This window comes from Trachypithecus francoisi, unplaced genomic scaffold (assembly GCF_009764315.1).
Source record: "Trachypithecus francoisi isolate TF-2019V2 unplaced genomic scaffold, Tfra_2.0 Lachesis_group6, whole genome shotgun sequence".
Classification (NCBI taxonomy): Eukaryota; Metazoa; Chordata; class Mammalia; order Primates; family Cercopithecidae; genus Trachypithecus; species Trachypithecus francoisi.
Genome location: NW_022681471.1, coordinates 107,695,870 through 107,715,827, shown reverse-complemented (window position 1 = coordinate 107,715,827; position 19,958 = coordinate 107,695,870). Strand labels below are relative to the sequence as shown.

The 19,958-nt window shown below is 42.9% G+C and overlaps 1 protein-coding gene across 1 annotated transcript; it reads left to right on the top strand.

Moving 5' to 3' along the window:
• The first annotated feature begins 631 nt into the window (after window positions 1-631).
• MAGEB1 (MAGE family member B1) lies at window positions 632-6,489 on the top strand. The gene is made up of 2 exons (XM_033201615.1): window positions 632-732; window positions 4,887-6,489. The coding sequence occupies exon 2, from the start codon at window positions 4,947-4,949 to the stop codon at window positions 5,988-5,990; it is 1,044 nt and encodes a 347-aa protein (XP_033057506.1). The 5' UTR covers window positions 632-732; window positions 4,887-4,946; the 3' UTR covers window positions 5,991-6,489.
• The last annotated feature ends 13,469 nt before the right edge of the window (window positions 6,490-19,958 follow it).

The following is a 19,958-nucleotide window of genomic DNA, read 5'->3' as shown; positions in this document are numbered from 1 at the left end:
GGAAGCCTTGGCGGAGATGGCAGGCTGATTTCTGCCTGGAAAGTCTCAGGGACATGACTGGTTCCGTCTAATTGGGGGAGCCTCAGTTTTACAGAAGGAAGAGGCCGAGACCCTAACAAGAATCGATGTAGGACTCTTAAGTGTTAAGAGGGGACTCCACCAGCAGACGAGTCCCCAGAATTCATCCCCTGTTTTGAGGCATCAGACATAGCTATCTGCCTAAGATGCCTCTCATTTCCGCCTGGAAGGTCTCAGGGAGGATGGGGAGCATGGGGCCGGAAGGGAGTCGCTTCAGTTCTGCCCGGAGAGGAAACCAGAGTCAGGTGAGGAGTCTGAGAGCTGATGAGAAGACCTCTCCCCAAAAAGGGACTTTCACAGAGCCCTGCCGCTGCTGTCAGGCCTGTGAGGCCCAGGCAGGGATGGCCTGTGTGGCTCGCTAAGATTTCCACCTTGGGGGCTGAGGGAGGTGGGGGTATTGTTTGGAAGCTGGCGGATTTGGGTCAGAAGGCGGAGTCATCCCAGGCTGCTAGATGAGCAGGGGTGAGGACCCCTAGTGGGGACGTAGGGAGCAGCGACGCTAGAACAGTTACTGCCGGATGTGGCTCATCCTGACTTCCGCTTTGAAGGCGAGGACGCGAGCGGGCGAGCGAGCGAGCGAGCGTGAGGGTGCGGTGTCTGCCTGGCGGATTTGGGTCAAGAAGTGGAAGTTGTCCCAGGCTGCTAGATAATAAGGTGAGGAACCCTAGTGGGGACGAAGGGACCAGCGACGCTAGAACAGTGTCTTAGCATGCTGCCTCTGTCGTCAGTCCTCAGAGACTCTTGCCGTCAGCCCTCAGAGGCCCTGGGCTGCCGGATGTGGCTCATCCTCACTTCCCCTTTGAAGGCGAGGACCCGAGCGAGCGTAAGGGGTGCGGCGTCCGGTCAGCCGAGGGTGAATTCTCAGGACTGGTAGGGAGTCAAGGTGCGGACCCTGAGTGTAAATTAAAGAGACCACCCCCACCCGTAACAAAGAGGGCCCCAGTAAGTCCCGCTTCTCCATTTGGTCCTGGGAGGCCTCAGGTAACCGGATGGGTAGCACCCTGACTGTCTCTTCAGTGACTCAGGGAGATGAGGGTTTTGGCCTAAGTCTTACAGACTCAGGTCAATAGAGGGAGGAGTCCTAAACCCTACTAGGAATCAGGGAGAAAGTCCTGTGTGACGACTGAGTGAGTCACTGACTCCGGAACAGTGGGGTCCAAAAGTCCCGCTGCTGGGCTGTGCACGGTGACTCACGTCTGTAATCCCAGCACTTTGGGAGGCCGAGGCGGGTGGATCACGAGGTCAGGAGATCAAGACCATCCTGGCTAACATGGTGAAACTCCGTCTCTAATAAAAATACAAAAAATTATCGGGGCATGGTGGCGGGTGCCTGTAGTCCCAGCTGATTGGCTTTAATGCGACCCCCAGAACAAATGCCAGAGAAAAGGCAAGTAGGCAAGGCAAAAGAAACTTTATTCACAAGCCAATGTGTGGGAGGGGCGAGGTTCACCGTCCTCCGGCGGTGGAGGCGAACGAAGTCGCTCCGGCGTTCTCGGACGAGGTTCCTGGGTCCCGCGTATGAGGAGGGGCCAAGGAAGTTCGCTCTGGCGTTCTCGGACGAGGTTCCTGGGTCCCGCGTATGAGGAGGGGCCAAGGAAGTTCGCTCTGGCGTTCTCGTACGAGGTTCCTGGGTCCCGCGTACGAGGAGGGGCCAAGGAAGTGTGCACCGTGCGCCGCCGGGAGCGGCTTTTATGTCCTGGGCCCGGGAGTGGGCGGGCAGTGGGCGGGACATAGGCGGGTCGGGGGCGGGTCGATAGGCGTGGCTAGGCGGGTTCCGGTTTCTCTCCGTCGGAGGTCAGGTTGTGCCTGCGCAGTCGACCTGTGTCTTTCCCGGGCGCGGGAAAGTTGACAGTGAAGAACCCGGAACTGCGCCATCTTGCCTCCGTTTGTCCAAACACCAGCTACTTGGGAGGCTGAGGCAGGAGAATGGCGTGAACCCGGTAGGCGGAGCTTGCAGTGAGCCGAGAATGCGACACTGCACTCCAGCCGGGGGGGGACAGAGCGAGACTCCGTCTCAAAAAAAAAAAAAAAAAAGGGGCCGGGCGCGGTGGCTCAAGCCTGTAATCCCAGCACTTTGGGAGGCCGAGACGAGCGGATCACGAGGTCAGGAGATCGAGACCATCCTGGCTAACACGGTGAAACCCCGTCTCTACTAAAAAATACAAAAAACTAGCCAGGCGAGGTGGCGGGCGCCTGTAGTCCCAGCTACTCGGGAGGCTGAGGCAGGAGAATGGAGTAAACCCGGGAGGCGGAGCTTGCAGTGAGCTGAGATCCCGCCACCGCACTCCAGCCCCGGCGACAGAGTGAGACTCCGTCTCAAAAAAAAAAAAAAAAAAAAAAGAACAGTCCCGCTCCTGCTGTCGGCACGCACAGGCCCCAGTCAGCCATGGTGGGATGTGGCCCACTATGACTGTGAACTTAGGTCCAAGGAGTATGAGAACTTTTGTCTATGGGGCATGGTCTCAGGACCAATCGATGGGTGGAGTCCCAGAAAGAGTGCCGAGTGTAGGTGGAGACACTGAGTGAGGAAAAGGCGGCTACTCAATACACAAGTGAGACAGCTGTGCCTGATGCTGTCCCTGGGAGTCCCAGGCCAGAGCTGGCAGGCTCAAGTACTCCCTGACTTCTGCCTTCGTGGTCTTAGGGAGAGGAAGGCCTTGGTTTAAGACCTTGCTGCCATAGTTCAGTAGAGAGATAGGAGTCATATGCCAAGACAGGTGTCAAGGTACAGTTTCTGTATGAGGAATGAGGTAACCATGTAGTCCAGAACAGGCAGGAACACACAGTCTTACCTTGGCGTTCATTCCTGAGAAGCCAGGGTTAGAACTCTCAAGTTGAGATGCCCCTCATTTCCTTCAGGGGCTGTTTCAGGTACATAATGGCTTTGGTTTAACATGAAAGCCCTTATTTAGTACAGGGAGGAGGCCCGGTTCCTAAAAGATGGTGATAGTGAGAGAGTGTGAGGGGACCCCCTCCAAGAAAGAGGTAACACACATAGGGCCCTATCCCCGCTGAGACCTGGGAGATCCAGGTATGGTGACATGATGAGTCTCACTCACTTCTTCCTAGAGCATCTCAGGGAAGTGAGGAACTTCATCAAAGGGGGCAGCCTTATGTTAGCAGCTAGAGAATTCCAGGTAATTCCAGGAGTCAAGAAGAAGACCCTGAGAACTGGGGGGACCACTCATCCCATAACAGTGAAAGAAACACGGAATTCCTTCCTGATTTTCATCCTTGGGAGATGATGGACAGTTGTAGCCAGATGGGAAAAGTTTCACTTCTTCCTCAGGGAGTTGGGGGTGGGGGGCTTTGTATGACTGGATAGGCGTTAGATTAAGACAGAGAAGACACTGAAGGAGGAATGAGATGAGCATCGACCTAGAGAGTGGGGCTTCACCAAGTTCCACCCCCTCTCAGCTCTGGGAAACCCCAGGCAGAAGTAACCAGATATGTCATCCCCTCAAGACTAGCCCTGGGTACTCAGAGAGGTGAAGGCTTTTGTTTGAGGTTGGAAGAATCAAGTGGGCTTAGAGAGGAGTTCAGACTTTGCTTGAGTGAAGACTAAAGAGAACAACGACCCCAGAACAGTGGAGCCCCATAGAGCACGGGGTGACTGGATGTGATTCAGGCTTTCTTTCATCTTGGGACTATGAGGCAATGAGAATCTTAATCTGATGTAAGGGGCCTCAGGTCAGTGGAGAGAGGATTTCCAGGTTGTGCCAGGACTCACAGAGAGGACTTGAGGGAACTCCCACCTCATCAGTGGGGATCCCTCAGAGTCCCTCTGTATGTCATCCCTAGGAAGCCCCGAGCATAAATGTCAGAAGTGCCCCTAAATTCCTCTTCAGGAAAAACGGAATGAAGGTCTTAGTCGGATGGGTTAGCAGGAGGGGTAGGAGGCATTTTAGGCCCTCCCAGGAGTCAAACTGGAGACCTTGAGTGAGGACCATGAGTGGGACTATACATCGCAGGGCTTCAACCTGCCAGCCACAGCTTTGAGCCTCTGGAGAGTATGGGCAATGTGACCAGATACAGCCACCCTCATTTCCTCCATTGGGTCTCAGGCAGATGTAGGCCTTACTATGAGTAAAGGTCCTCAGGTGTAGAGAGAACAGAGCCCTAGGCCCTTCTGGGAGTCAAAGTATGGATGTGGACTGAAGGTACCATTCCTCCAAGCCCCCAACCACATCCCAAATAGAGGAAAAACAACGATGCTAGTCCTGTCTCTGCACTTAGCTCTCAAAGGCCTTCGCCAAGGGTTGCCAGGCTAAGACTTCTTTATTTCTTTGCATTAGGTCTAAGGGAGGTGACAGCTTTGGTCTGAAGATGCAGCACCAGTTAGCAGAAGAGAGGTTCCCAGATATTAGATATAGATGAGATGAGGACTCTGAATGAAGATTGAGGTCCAACTAGCCCAGGACAGAGAGTTCCACAGAACTGTCAGCACTGCCACTCCCCCCAGCCCCCGGCAAGGATGGTGGGCTGAAGCAGTGCCTCATTTTTCTTTGGTGGATTCCAGGGAGCTTTGAAGTGTCAGCCTCAGAGCAGCACAGGAAGGAGGTCCCAGGCCCTTCCAAGAGTAGATATGAAGATCCTGTATATGAATTGAGAGGGCCCTTGAACGCAGAGGTAGTCTACACTGCCAACCTCTGCTGTCACCCAGTCAGTCCCAGACAGGATTGGCAACAAGAGCCTAGTGGGTTCTTAGAGCAGTGCCCTCAAAAAAACCAGCAGAAGTGGCTCTCTAAAAGCCAAGGTGGTACCTCCCTACTGCAAGTGCTCACAGAATCTCATTCTCTCTCCTTCAGGCCCCACATCTCCTGCCCTTCTGCCCACACTTCTGCCTGTTTGGCCTGACCACAGCCATCATGCCTCGGGGTCATAAGAGTAAGCTCCGTGCTCGTGAGAAACGCCGCAAGGCACGAGAGGAGACCCAGGGTCTCAAGGTTGCTGAGGCCACTGCAGCAGAGAAAGAGGAGTGCCCCTCCTCCTCTCCTGTTTTGGGGGATACTCCCGCAAGCTCCCCTGCTGCTGGCATCCCCCAGAAGCCTCAGGGAGCTTCACCCGCCACCACTGCTGCTGCGGCTGTGTCATGCACCGAATCTGATGAAGGTGCCAAAAGCCAAGGTGAGGAAAATGCAAGTTCCTCCCAGGGCACAGCATCCACTGAGAAGTCAGCCAAAGATCCTGTAGCCTGGGAAGCAGGAATGCTGATGCACTTCATGCTACATAAGTATAAAATGAGAGAGCCCATTATGAAGGCAGATATGCTGAAGTTTGTTGATGAAAAGTACAAGGATCACTTCCCTGAGATCCTCAATAGAGCCTCTCACCGCTTGGAGCTGGTCTTTGGCCTTGATTTGAAGGAAGACAACCCTAGTGACCACACCTACAAGCTCGTCAGCAAGCTAAACCTCACCAATGATGGAAACCTGACCAATGATTGGGACTTTCCCAGGAATGGGCTTCTGATGCCTCTCCTGGGTGTGATCTTCTTAAATGGCAACTCTGCCACCGAGGAAGAGATCTGGAAATTCATGAATGTGTTGGGAGCCTATGATGGAGAGGAGCACTTAATCTATGGGGAACCCCGGAAGTTCATCACCCAAGATCTGGTGCGGGAAAAATATCTGAAGTACAAGCGGGTGCCCAACAGTGATCCCCCACGCTATCAATTCCTATGGGGTCCAAGAGCTTACACTGAAACCAGCAAGATGAAAGTCCTCGAGTTTTTGGCCAAGGTGAATGGTACCACTCCCCGTGACTTCCCATCCCATTATGAAGAGGCTTTGAGAGATGAGGAAGAGAGAGCCCGAGTCCGAGCCAGTATTAGAGCCAGGCGTCGCGGTACTGCCACAACTTTTAGAGTGCGTTCTAGAGCCGCATTCAGCAACTCCTCCCAACCCATGTGAGAATTAAGGCAGATAGTTCACTTTTGTTTTTGTGGCAAGATGCCAACCGTTTAAAGTAGTGAGAAGTCAAGATAGGGCTAGAGAGATCATAACATATATCTTGTGTTCCTGTTAAACATTAGTATCTTTCAAGTGTTTTTCTTTTAATAGAATGTTTATTTAGAGTTGGGATCTATGTCTATGAGCGACATGGATCACACATTTATTGGTGCCGCCAGCTTTAAGCATAAGAGTTTTGATATTCTGTAATACGTTTTTGAAATCCTTGAATCTTTTTGGGTTCAAGAAGAAGAAAGTATAGCTTTAGAATAGAGATTTTCTCAGAAATGTGTGAAAGAAACTCACACAACATAATTGGAGTCTTAAAATAGAAGAAGAGTAAGCAAAGCATGTCAAGTTTTTGTTTTCTGCATTCATTCACTTTTGTTTTTGTAAAATCCAAAGATACATACCTGGTTGTCTTTAACCTTTTCAAGAATGCAGATAAAATAAATTGTAATAAATTGCATTGTTTGTTCAGTGGCTCATTTATTCTCACCATAAATTGAGCATCTGCTCTTTGTAAGGCTCTGTGATAGTAGTGATTGTACTAAGTTAAGGAAGACCCTTCCCCTGCACACAGATTTTTAGTCTAAGGAGTTATTATTTAAGGAAGGTGGTGAGATACACTCTAACATGTACAGATTTTTTTTTACATAAAAAATTACTCCTTAAAAAAAGAAAAAGAAGTGAGGATGGTGGGAGGAGGTTCAGACAAGAGCAGTCAAGTGTTAATTTCCTTAGCCAAGGCACTTCGTGGTGTGGGACAATGCAAGTCCCTCACTGGGAGGTCATTTTAAGTTAGCTCCACGGTGAACTGGTTGAGGTGATAATCATAAGAAGGTGCCAAACCCTCAGATCATGAGCCTTAGAGTTGAGAGATTAAGCTTGGAAAGGGAAACTGCCCTTAACAGTTACTTTGGGATTGTGGGTGAAGCAGAGAGAACCTGTGTCTGGGGTAGGAGTTGAAGAATACAGTGCTCTCGTCCCAGGGCAGTCAAACACAGTGCACAAACTAGTTGTTTTATGCACGTTGTCTCCAGAGAGTGTTTGAGAAATAAGGGTTACACTTCCTTGAGGTGAGATGCCAAGAAACCACTGAGCTAACACTCTTTCCCCTGAGCTTGTGCAGCCAGAGCCTACTCCATTAATTAGGTCCTCTTGTGTATAATTTGGCAAAACTCCAAGGTAGGGCTAGATCTCATTGGTGATGAAATAAGTGAAAATAAGAATGTTTTTGTAGGAAGGGAATCTCAGAGGGAGGGGAGTTGTTGGTCCTTGACATAAACTCTATAAGCTTTGAGTTGAATTCTGATGAAGTCCCTGCTCCCATATTAAATAACATATTCTCCCATGGGGAGAATTTACTTAGCGTTACTTGCTGAGCAGCATTTTGACTTATTTGGTTGTTTTTTAGAGTACTGCATGTTCTCTGACAATTCCTGGACAAAACAAAAAATTTCCAGAGATGAGAGTAGTTTTCTTGGTGTGAATATAATCACAGTAATAACTGCCATTCGTTAAAGAGCCAATATTTGCCAGTCATTTTGCCAGATGCCTTACATACATTTCATGTGTTCCACAATCCTACAAGATGGGGCTTATCAAATTAGGAGATGAAAAACTTGCAACATTCTCAAGTTCACACGGCTGGTAAGTGACAGGGCTGGGACAAAACTCCAGTCTGAATGTTTCTAGGGCCCACACTGTCCTGCTTCTGGCAATCTGAGGCCAAACTGTCCCTTAATTCTCACTGTTCCACAATATCTCTCAAATGATAACAAGTGCCCTGTGGCCAAAGTACTAAAAGCAGGCCTTTCAGTGAAAGGAAAGTCAAAATGAGAAACAGAGTTTTGAACTGTGGGGTTCACTGCCCTGGGGTTCTCCCGCCTCTAGCCCACAGGTTCCTCTAGAGCTGACTCTGCTCTGGGCCCAGCACATAAGTCTAGTCCAGTGCTTTCCCACATTACAGGGCCCTTCCCCGGGGTCTTCCTCAGTGTGCCCTCCTGTCCAAACTGGAACTGACCTGCTGGTCAGCTTCACTGTGTCTTTCTCTGGAGCCTGCACCTGCTCCCAGAGGAGCAGCCCAGACTCACTTGCGCTTTCCCTGACACAGAGGGTTCCAACTGCTTGGAGGTCCCACCCCTCACCACAGATGCCCTTTGACAGCAACAGCCCCTTTCGTGTAATTGTTCACTTCAAACAGTGAAGCCTAGACACCTCTTCATGTCTCTGGGTGCTGCCACCACACTGTCAAAGTGTTTTCAAATCTACTGGTGAGAAGAGTCTTAGCACAGAATCTACTGTTTCTTGATTTATAACCCTAAGGCTAGAAAAGAGGCTTTTTAAAACCACCCTGATATTTGCAGTAGGATTTTAATAGAGTATTTTATTTGAGACAGGCCACTGAACACATACACCAATGAGTGAATTTACCTAGGTGGTCAACATCCAAAGCCACTTAAGTGGTAGATAAGGAAAGACAGAGGAAATCACTGTGTAAGCAAACATCTACTGTGGCTAAATCCCTAAAAATCTTTCTTCAAGTCCTTCTCAGAGGTGGAAAATGGTTCCTTGGCAGACATGCCAACTTTGAATAAAAAGAAAAAATAACTTACTATCTTTCAATTTACTCTTATCTTTATCTGTCCCAGAGGAAAATACTGATTTTTCAGTGTGCTTCATTGTACCTGTTCAGGTGTTTGAGAATGTTAAGTAGGTGGTGGGTAGCTATGATTTGACCAGGCACCAAAGGTAGGAGAAAATTCTCAGCCTACTAAAATTACGCAGGTTATTATAAAGAGTTGTGTAGAAACGTGCTATTGATTGATAAAGGACAAATCCTCCTTGTAGAAATTTCCAGGATCATTTTGAAAATTAGACATGACCTTGTGTTTGAAAACATCTGTCACATAGTAGACACTACAAAAATGTTGCAAATTTCAAGGCAAATTTGGCCTTCCTACAAACGCCTCTAAGAAATGAAGAGGGTTATTGTCCTAACCAATTATAACAGTTGCTCTTCATTGAACATCTACTGTGTACCGGTTTATGGGAGAGATGGCAAGTGTTTATCCACATGATGTCCTGCTCTCTTTCCTGGGCTCATGGAGAGACTACATTCCCAGTCTACTCATAGTTAAAAAGGGTCATGTGATTAACCCTTGCCACTGAAATACGAGTAAAAGCATGTTTGTCACCTCTAGGCCAAGGCACTGAGATCCAGTCGGCCACCTCCATGCTTTCTCTTCCATTCAACAGCAAACATGGAGAACCCACGTTGAGGTGTGGAGCCACATGATGGAAACAACCTGGTTCTCTAGGTCACTGCCAACCCACTTCAGGTTTTATGTGCACACAAAAAAGAAACATTTGTTGTGTTAACCCATTCATATTTCAAGGTTTTTGTTGTTGTTGTTGCATCAGATAGCAGTTACTTTATTTGAGTAATATACACAACTACTATTTCTATTGTCAGGTTTATCAAAAATATTTTAATCACAAAGCTAGTGGTGGTATGCATATTCTTGTTGGAAAACATTTTAATACCAATAAATCACAACCTCACAACTTTCCTCTAAAATTCAGCCCCCTTTTCAAAAGTAGCCACAATTAATAATTTGATGTGTGTCATTTTAAAGCCCACTCAAAGCTTTTTAATACATAGATATGCCATGAAAATATATTGAGTTTTTAACATATATAGGTAACAATGTATATATTGTTGTGCCACTTGCTCTTTTTATTTAATGAAGTGAATGCACAATCTCTTTTTTTTGAGATGGAGTCTCACTCTGTTGCCCAGGCTGGACTGCAGTGGTGCAATCTCTGCTCACTGCAACCTCCGCCTCCCGTGTTCAAGCAATTCTTCTGCCTCCGCCTCCCGGGTAGCTGGGATTACAGGCACACGCTACCATGCCCGGCTAATTTTTGTATTTTTAGTAGAGACGGGATTTCACCATATTGGCCAGGCTGGTTTTGAACTCCTGACCTTGTGATCCTCCCGCCTCTGCCTCCCAAAGTGCTGGGATTACAGGCATGAGCCACCACACCCAGCCAAATGCAGAATCTTTTTATGACAGCAGGTATAGATCTTCCTCACTTTTTAAGCTAATTTCTGGAGTTCTAAAGTGTGCATGTGCCTCAATTAACCATTCTCCTTCTGATAGACACATAAGTTGCTTCCCATTTGTTGTTATGATCAATAGAACCAAAATTAATACCTTTGAAGATGAATTTTGGAGTAAATATGCATGGTTCCTTATAGGAAAGATGTAGTGAAGCAGAAGTAGGGTTAAAGTAGAGAAGGTGTGATGATTGCAAAATTTTATAAATATTGCTAAAATTTCATCAAAAATGCTCTATTGACTCTCATTATCACAAACTAAAGTATGTAGATACCCTGCACCCTTATTTGCATATTATTTTATCAATCTTACATTTTGGTTAAACTTTGGGGTAAAAATATTATCTCACTGCAATCTTAATTTGTTTCCTTGTTTTCTAATTTGATTGAGCAGAAAATTCACTTAATTCCTTTCCCCTATAAAGGAAGATTTGTGCAGTGATGTCTTGAGTACCAGAATCCCTTTGGTCATGCCTTGAAATTCTGAAATGTTGATAACACATTTCCCTTTACTTTGAGAGGAAAAGATTTGGTCCGAATGACCAGGTGCCAGGAAGTGTTTCCAGACAAGGCACCTTCAGTTTGTGAGGAGCATCTGGAGGATTCAGGGGGAGAGCAAGTTTCAGAGTCCATTAGAGAAACCACATGCTAAACTAAGCCCACAGAACCCAAGGCAGCTGGCAGTCAGGGGTTTGGATCTAGAGTACAGCATAAGGTAGAGAAGGAACCAGAAGGAGAGAGGGCAGAGAGTCTGATGGAGGGCCTGAACAACTTCCATGAACTGATTTGGGAAATCTCTGAATAATCGTTACCAGCCTGAAATTGTAGGGTGATCTGAGTGGGCAGATCTGTTGAATGAAAGGATCAGAGGCAGCCTGGTTTCCTGGGTCACCTGATGGCAGAAAGCCTCTGCCAACCCATATCAGGTTTTATTTGCATGGACACCTCACGATCCCTTAGAATTCTCCCCTACTTACTATCTAGCTTCCCTTTGTCACTCAGCAATTCTAGTGTGAATTTTGAGAGAGTTCTATGTCATGACTACCCTGAGGGTCCAATACACCCTTGCCAGAGTGCCAGAGCTCACTGGTATCTTCATGCCTATTTGAGGCAGGTATTTCTTCCCCTTTGGAGAGTGGATCCTCTCCACGAGGCTAGGGCTATGTGAATAGGTAGGGTTAGTTGAAGATGACAGACATTCACTAGTGATGTGACAGCAGTTGAGGTAGGCTCGGCGTATCAGTGTAGCAGTGAAAGAGGGTATGCGACTGCAAGGAGGGGGAGATTGGAGAGGAGATTGACTGATGCTAAGTACTGCAAGTTATACTACAGATAAAAGACTGGGTGTGGACATGTCTCCTAAAACAATCCAGATGATACCCTCAACTCTGACTGCTTCCCATAGTCTCAGAGTTCTTGGCACACCAGAGGGTAGGTGCCTGCTGGCTGTATTTGCTGGCCTATGTTGCCACCAGATACTGTAGAGTAGAGCATTTGCCCAAGGTGTAGACATTTGCAGAGTGAATGGTGAGCTGATGGAGATGGCACACTACCTTTTTTAAATGATGGTGGCTGATAGAGATATGTGGAATCCAATGCAGAAAACATCACATACCATCCTGTTGCTGGGATATCCACCTCCAAGGTGAGCATGTGAAAGCTTGGGAGGGAGACATTCATAATCACACTCTCAGTAATAGATTCCATGGAGGCAGAACACCCTACCACGGGGTAGGCTCCACATTTTGGTACTGTGATTTATTCAGTTTTGGTGCTTTGATTCATTCATTTATTCATTAAACATTTATTGAACATATACTGAGAGAAACCCTACCTAAACAAAAGGAAAGGAAATGGCAAGGCACTTGATTTAGGCTGTGGGTGTGAGGATGGTGAAGAGGAGTCACATTTGAGTTTTGGAAAGTTAGGGACTATGTGAAAGGGCGAGGGACAGTCTATAATGACTGAATCCTGAAGGTTGGATAACTAGGTAAAAGTTTCCCATAGCTGAGATTGAGGATAAAGGAGGAGGAAGAGTTGGTGGTGATTTGCGTTCGGAGTAGAAGTGAGTAAGGGTGTGGCAGATGAGGTCAGTGTGGGCCCTATGGAAGGTAATGTTCTGACGGTTATCCAAGTGATGTTTAATGGAAAGTAGAAAATGTGAATTTGGTTATCAGGACAGAAGCAAGGTCAGATTTGGCTGTCAGAAGAGGTCATGTGAGGCCATAGGTTGAGGTAAAATCAAGTGTTTTGCACATAGTTGCCTAAATTCTGTAAAATCTCTTCTGCCGCAAATACATTCTGCTTCTGCACAGGCACCTATCTGTGTGGATTTCTTGTCACCCACGTCTCTTTCTTTTGAAAGTCTTCTCAGTTCACGTCCATGCGTGCAATCCCTCAGCAAGTGCAGGGAGCTTGGCTGCCTTTGCTTTCATCTGTCGTTTCTGCTCCCCAACATGGCATACAATGGCCTTGATTGATGCTCACATGGCTCAGTCTCAATCACATCTATTACAGATGTGCAGCTGAATTCCCTATAGTATCACAAGTCAGAGGGGTTCTTATATGAGTTTTTGCTTCAAGGAACAGAGAAAGATAATTTGTGTCTGGAGTTCACAGTATTATCTCTAGTCACACTGCGTTCACACTTTCAATGATGTGGGTTTCTTTTTTGTTTGTTTGTTTGGTTGTTGTTTTTTTTTTTTTTTAAATGCCTGGTATGTGTATGGGCTCATCTTGTCACCAGGGCTTCAGGTACTAAGAGGAAAAAGCTGGCCCTACCCATTGGTACTCAATACTCAGACACAAGAAAAGAGTATAATTCTGCTTCTCACTTCCCACCCCTTGGGCTATCGTCATTATTATAATTATTCTTCAACATATGTTAACACCACCATATAGTGCCATTATTTTTACTTTAAAACAGTATCTTTTAAAGACATTATATATATGGCATATATATAGCATCTTGTTACCATTTCCAGTGCTCTTTATTCCTTTGTATAGATCCAGATTTCTGTCTGATGCCATTTTCCTTCTTCTTGGAAGACTTGCTTTAATGTTTCTTGTAGGGACATCTGTTGGTGATAAATCCTTTCAGTTTTGTATTTTTGAAAAATCCTTTACTTCACCTTTGTTTCTGAAAGATAGATTCACTTGATAGAGAATTCTAGGCTAACAGGTACTTTTTGTTTCTTTCAGTACTTTACTAACCACCAGAAGATAGGCATTAACACTACTGTCTTCTGTCTTAGATTGTTTTCGAAGGGAAATCTGCTGCTATCTTTATCATTGCTCCTCTGGAGGTAAAGTGTCTTTTATTAATATCCTCTGTTTACTTTTAAGAGTTTCTCTTTGTTAGTGGCTTTAGGCAATTTGATTACAATGTGCCTTACTGTTGTTTTCTTCATGTTTCTTGTGTTAGGGGATTCTTTTAGCATCTTGGATCTGTGGGTTTATAGTTCTCATGCAATTTGAGTTAAAATATAGAGCTAGTTTCTTTTGTTTCCCGTCTCCCAGAGATTGCTGTGGTTCCTTACTGGATGTCCAATGTCTTAAAAGCACTCCCCTCCACTTTTTTTTTTTTTTTTTTTGTTAGCGTATATTCCCTGTTCTTCTTGTAGTTGTTGTTGTTTCCAATAGGAGGGTAAAACTGGTCCCTGTTACTCCATCTTGGTAGGAAGCAGAAGTTCTTCTAGATTAACTTTTTTTCTTCAGCATGTCTCAATGTCTTTAATAAGACAAAGTACACTGTTAAACTTTACAAGTGAAGTATGTGTGCTGGGCATGGGGAAGGTGCGATATTCAGAATGATATTCTCAAGATTTATCAACTTAATTTAATAATTATTGTCTTGAATATGTCCTTTTTAAAAAATTCATATTGCCATCTCAGCAGTTCAGGCCCTTGTTGTATAAACTACTATAGTGTTTTTCCTCCAAGTTTTTATATTTCCAGTATGTCTCCCTCTAATCCATCACAACAGATGGCAAGCAGAAGGAAGGCTAACGTCACTAAATTGGAGACTGGCTATGACACACACATTGAATTAACAACTTGAGGCTCCCAGGGCGTGGATACCGAAGGAACTTGCCAGAGCAGAGCTCAGTGGCTTACCATGTTTACTTACTTCCGGTCCAAATGGCCTCTCCTGTCGGCCCATTCCTCAATCTATAAAATGTTTGTCAAGTTCAAAAGGTGGAAGGTAACAACTAGGTCCTGTACTCTTTTGATTTTGCTCTTTTTCTTTTCCTGTTTTACCTTGCTGAACTGTTGATCAAGCCCTTGGGATAAAACTAAAACAAAAATGTAAAAAGTACAATTTCACTCCAGTTTCCTGCCAAAATTATCTTGTCCGTTAATGTCCCACATAACAACATACTGGGTCAAATACGTTTTTATTCTATAGAGTTAGAAAATTATTTCTTTTTAAAGTTGAATATTTGCATGTCCTTTCTAACTAAGGCTTCTCTCTTAAAAGATTACCAAGCTATTCAAATGTGCAAGAAGGAATGGAATTTGGATAATCTGTATTGAGAATTTCTGATGTTCTTTTTGAACAAGTTTTAAAAAATGATAAGCAAATGACACATCTTATGATGTAGTATAAAAGAAAATATATGTTAAGCAGTTTTTTACTGAAATTAATTTCCACATGAACATTGTTTGTTCGGAAAATCTATACTGAGCACTCACTATATGCCTTCTCCAAGTCTCTGTAAAATATATATTTTATAAAAGTGTACAGTTGTAATTGATGCATAGCCTTTTTTCCTACTGAGATTCCTTCATATTTTGAGGATATGGTCTGGGTATATGGTATACAATACTGTGGCCAAAAATTACATGTGGTTATTAAGCACTTGAAATGTGGCTCCTCTGAACTGAAATGTGCTATAAGTATAAAACACACTTCAGATTTCAAAGACTTCATACAAAATTAAATAATAGAAAAGATCTAAAACACATTTTAAAAACCTCATAATATCTTGTCTACATAAATATAGGATTAAAAATATTTTCACCTGTTTCTCCTTTTTAATGTGCCTTTTAGGAAGTATAAGATTAAAAATATAGCATGTATTAAATTTCTTTTGGGTAGTGCTGGTCTGGATATTGATTATTCAGCAAATTTTTGGCCAGTTTTTTCTCAAAGAATGAGAGAGAAGACAGTAATTCTTGTCAATGTTATTCATAATTATTAGGACATTTCTACCACTAATAAGCAGTAAGTCAATAGATAAGTGAATTCTTTCTAGGTCTGCCTCATTAGCACAGAAGGATGAGGAGGCTGGGTGATTTGGATAATTGCTAAGTCTCCCTCTGACTCTAATTCTGTATAATCTAAGTAGTTAAATAACATCATAAATTGTAAGGTCCAAGACATGGGCAACTTACTATGTGTGAATGAATTAATTAAGAAAGCAAAGAATAAAAATATTAATTGTCAATGAATATTTTTAAATGTTAATTTCACTTATTTGTTAGTAAAATAAATACTGTTTATTGTACATAAAATAGAGAAGATTTTTAAAATAATAACATCTAACACTAGTGAAAGGATAGAGTGAGACTTTTACTATATATAAAGAGCTTTAAAAAGATCTTTAACATTTTTCCAAGCAATTTCACTTCTAGAAATTTAGCTTAAGTTAACAACCAGAGATACACATAGAACTTAGTATATGGTGATGTTCATTCTAGCCAAGCATGAACCAAAGCCAAGGCCAAGGGAAAATCATGGCAAGCAGGTAACTGCTGGTGACAGGCAGGTCTGTGGAAATATGTAAATCACTCCTTTGGTGACAGAAATAACGAGGGGACCCATTGAGAAGGCCATGATTTCTGCGTTGGCAGGAAATGTAACTGTTGCTGTAATTTGTATTTAAATGTAGATGTGGCTCCATTTTCTAGTGATAGAGTGGTGATATCAGGGGAATTTTAGATTGCATGTATAAAGGAATACATTTGCATCAACATATTTATCTATAGATCGATAGATAGATAGATCGATCGATTGATAGTTTTATTTACTGAATGGAATACACTGTGATGGAGTCAATTATTGGTCCCAGTTCTTTACCCCTCCCTATATCTTTATTCTTGTCATGGCCTCATCATGAGCAGATTGTACTTTCCCAATTATTATCTTTGGGCTCAGCCGTGTGACTTGCTTTAGCCAATTGTTGTGACTTAAGCAGGGTGCTAAAATGTGCTTCTACATTGAGGCATGCTTTCTTACACGTTTGCCATCACAATTAGAAAAAGTTCCAGTCAGTTCTCTAGTCCCAGCCAACCTACAGTGTGCAGCAGAGCCACCTCAGCCAACTCACAGACCATGAGAACAAATGGCTGTGTTAAGATGCTGAGCTTTGTGGCTGTTCTTTAGGCAGCAGCAATTAAGAAATAAGTGCATTAAAGGATACTAGTTACTAGTGGTCACAAAAAAAGTACTGATTTTTTTATGTTCTTCTTGTTTTCCACAGGGAGCATGTATTATTCTTAAATATATTTTTGAAGGTTAAGAAAAATACATATTAAAAGGTATGGAAAATTTGAATTGTACATATTTGAAAAATCATTAAAATGAGAAAAAATAAGCAATAATTTTCAAAGAATTGTTAAATAACATATTATTATTTCACTTATAAAATGCACAAAAATTAAGATTATCCGTAGACTATTCTCTCCCAAAATGGCAGATTAACACAAAGCAAACTTAGAAGATAAATCCTTAATAGTTCATGGTTTTCTATATAGTTCATAGAGAGTATTTATCTCACATTGTCTAGAAAGGCAAGTGCAGTACTTAAAAGAATGGGATTCTGGAATCAAATACCTAGTGTTTGAATCCAGGCTCTACCATTTACTAGCTGTGTGATCTTGTGTAAGTTACTTAACCTCTCCGTGCCTCTTTTCTCATCTGTAAATTTGGGGTAATAATAGTACCTAACTAAATTACTTTGAGAATTAAATGTAAAACATTTGGAACAGTTTCCACAAATTCATAAGCATTTTATGTACATGTTAACTATTATTTTATTATCAAAAACATTTTTGATGAGTTTTTATTTTGCATGTTGGGAATTCATTGACCTTTACTACGGAGAGAAAATAGACTCCGTAGAGAACCTTAGTACTTAAAAGAAAAGCTGGGATATAGAAATTAATAAAGTGCTGACAGGGGATAGTTCCTAAAACACTATAGGAGGGGTTCCATTAGTATTAATTAAGTCAATAAAAAGCATTAATATTTTTAAAGTTCAGCTATGGCTATCACGTGAATTTATTAGCCTTAATTTCTCACTTCCTATTTATGTAGGGATAAATGAAGTGCTTTAATGGAGAGACATTTCCATTTTTGTCATGAGTATATAGCTAAGCAATGAAGAGCTGAGAAACTCAGCTTGGACCACATCTTGAACTAAGTAAGATTTCAGGATAGTCTGGTGTCCAAGGATATCTCTTATCGTATTTTTTAAATAAATCTGAGCACGTTCTGATGATCTCTTTTGAGGGTAATATGGGAGAAGAATTAGAATATGTTGGAAGTGCTGCATATCCAGAGCATTGTCTTCATGTATACTTTATAGGTTTTAAGTGATTTTTAACTTAATTTTTCCAAGCTGAAATATTTTCTGTCATAATTATTAGCCTCATAAGGTATTTCACTTTTATTTATACAAATGTTTAGAATTATGATTAGATGTGTGCATTTAGGCTAGTTGGACTTCCTTTATTTTTTATAGATGTGGCTTTTGGAATTTAGCATTACGCTTTTTCCAATAGAATACATATATATATCTGAAACATTTTCCTACTTGACTCTATTGTCGTACTGTATGTAAAATGACATTTAGTTTGTTTTTCATTGGCTAGAAACAATAATATAAATCTTAATTATGTACTGGGATAAAATATATTTTCTAGTTCAGCCACATTGTGGTTTAGGCTGTGGGGGCTAGCCTAGGAAACTAACCATCCTTTATCATTTCTTTCCAATTGGGAGAGAGCACCTGGAATTCTAAACAACCAACTTCATAGCTAAATGTATAGAAGAAAAGTTCTTTATAACTTGGGCTTTGCTTGTACTAAGAGGAAAATATTAAGACCAATCTCAGACCGGGTGCAGTGGCTCACATCTGTAATCCCAGCACGTTGGGAGGCCAAGGTGGGCGGATCACGAGGTCAGAATTTCAAGACCAGCCTGGCCAACAAAGTGAAATCCCGTCTTTACTAAAAATACAAAAATTAGCCGGGCATGGTGGTTGAAGCAGGAGAATCACTTAAACCTGGGAGGCAAAGGTTATGGTGAGCCGAAATCGCACCACTGCACTCCAGCCTGGGCTACAGAGAGGGGCTCCATCTCAAAAAAAAAAAAAAAAAAAAAAAAAAGATCAGTCTTTCCATGCAAAACATAAATGGAGAACTAAGGCAAGGCAATTCAACCATCATTTATATGTTCAAGATTTCAAGTCAAACTACAAGGATAATATACCAAAATGCATATGTATGTTGTAATGTTCATTTCCAGTTCAAGTTAGCTCTACATTTTATTGATCTGATAAGCACACTTGCTACCTAAAGCCAAACACAATGTAGATTATCTGTCAAATGTTATAATTGAAAGCCTCTAAAATGTTTGGACTTGTTGGCACAAGAATTCCACATCCAGGAATCTATAGAAAGGTCTCTTTTCTGGAACTGTGCTACATATAACACTGTTTTGACTATTCCCTTTTTTTGCTACACATGCTGTTGCTTTAGCTTCTGTATTAGTCAAGAATAGGCTGGGTTATGCTACAGTGAGAAATTAATCCTGAAATGTTAGTATTAATCCTAAAATGTCAGCATCTCACTATAACAAAGGTTTATTTATTTATAACATTACATGTTTAATGGGTATGGGGAAGAAAAGGGCGTTAAGTGTTTGTTCCACATTGTCACTCAGAAATTTGAGTTGACAGATGCTCCATCTGTGAATTCCCTGCTCATTGAGGTAGGAACGAGAAGCCAGAAAGTCTCCAAGGGGCTTTTCTCTGATTAAGCCAAACCAATAATTTTCTTTCCCATTTCATTGGCTGGAACTAGTTATGTGTCACTGGTGAACTGTAAGAAGTCTGAGAAACAGAGTTCTCCATGTGCCTAAGAAGAAGGGATATGAAGCTACATTTGGTGAGTATAGCACTGTCTCTGCCACAGTTTTCAAGACACTACCCTGTTCTGGCTCTTCTATTTCTCGGACTGCTTTTTTTCTTCATCTCCTCAATAGAATCCTCCTTCTTCATCTCACCCGTTAAACATTGATGTTCCTCAAGTTACCATATCCAGGCCGCTAATACTTTCCCTGCACAGCTATCCCTAGGTAACTTCATCTACTCCTGCAGTTGCAACTAACTATATGCTTCTAACTTCGACATCTGTTATCCCAAGACTTAATTTACCCACAAAGCTTTAAACACAGATCAAACTATGACTGGTTCATGGATATCTCGAGCTCAATATAAAGAAATATAAACTCATCTTGTCTTCCAAGATTACCTTCTCCTGTTTCCTTATTCCTTATTCCTTAGTGGCAGCATCATATATCCAAGTCTGGACTCCTCCTTATCATTCCCACCTGTTAGTATTATGCATCAGCTTGACTAGGTTATGGTCCCCAGGTGTTTGGTCAAACATCAGTCAAGATATTGCTGTAAAGGTTTTCTTTTTAAGATGTGACTAACATTTAAATTACTAGATTTTGAGTAAAGCAGATCACCCTCCATAGTTTGGGTGTGCTTCCTCCAATCAGTTGAAGGTGC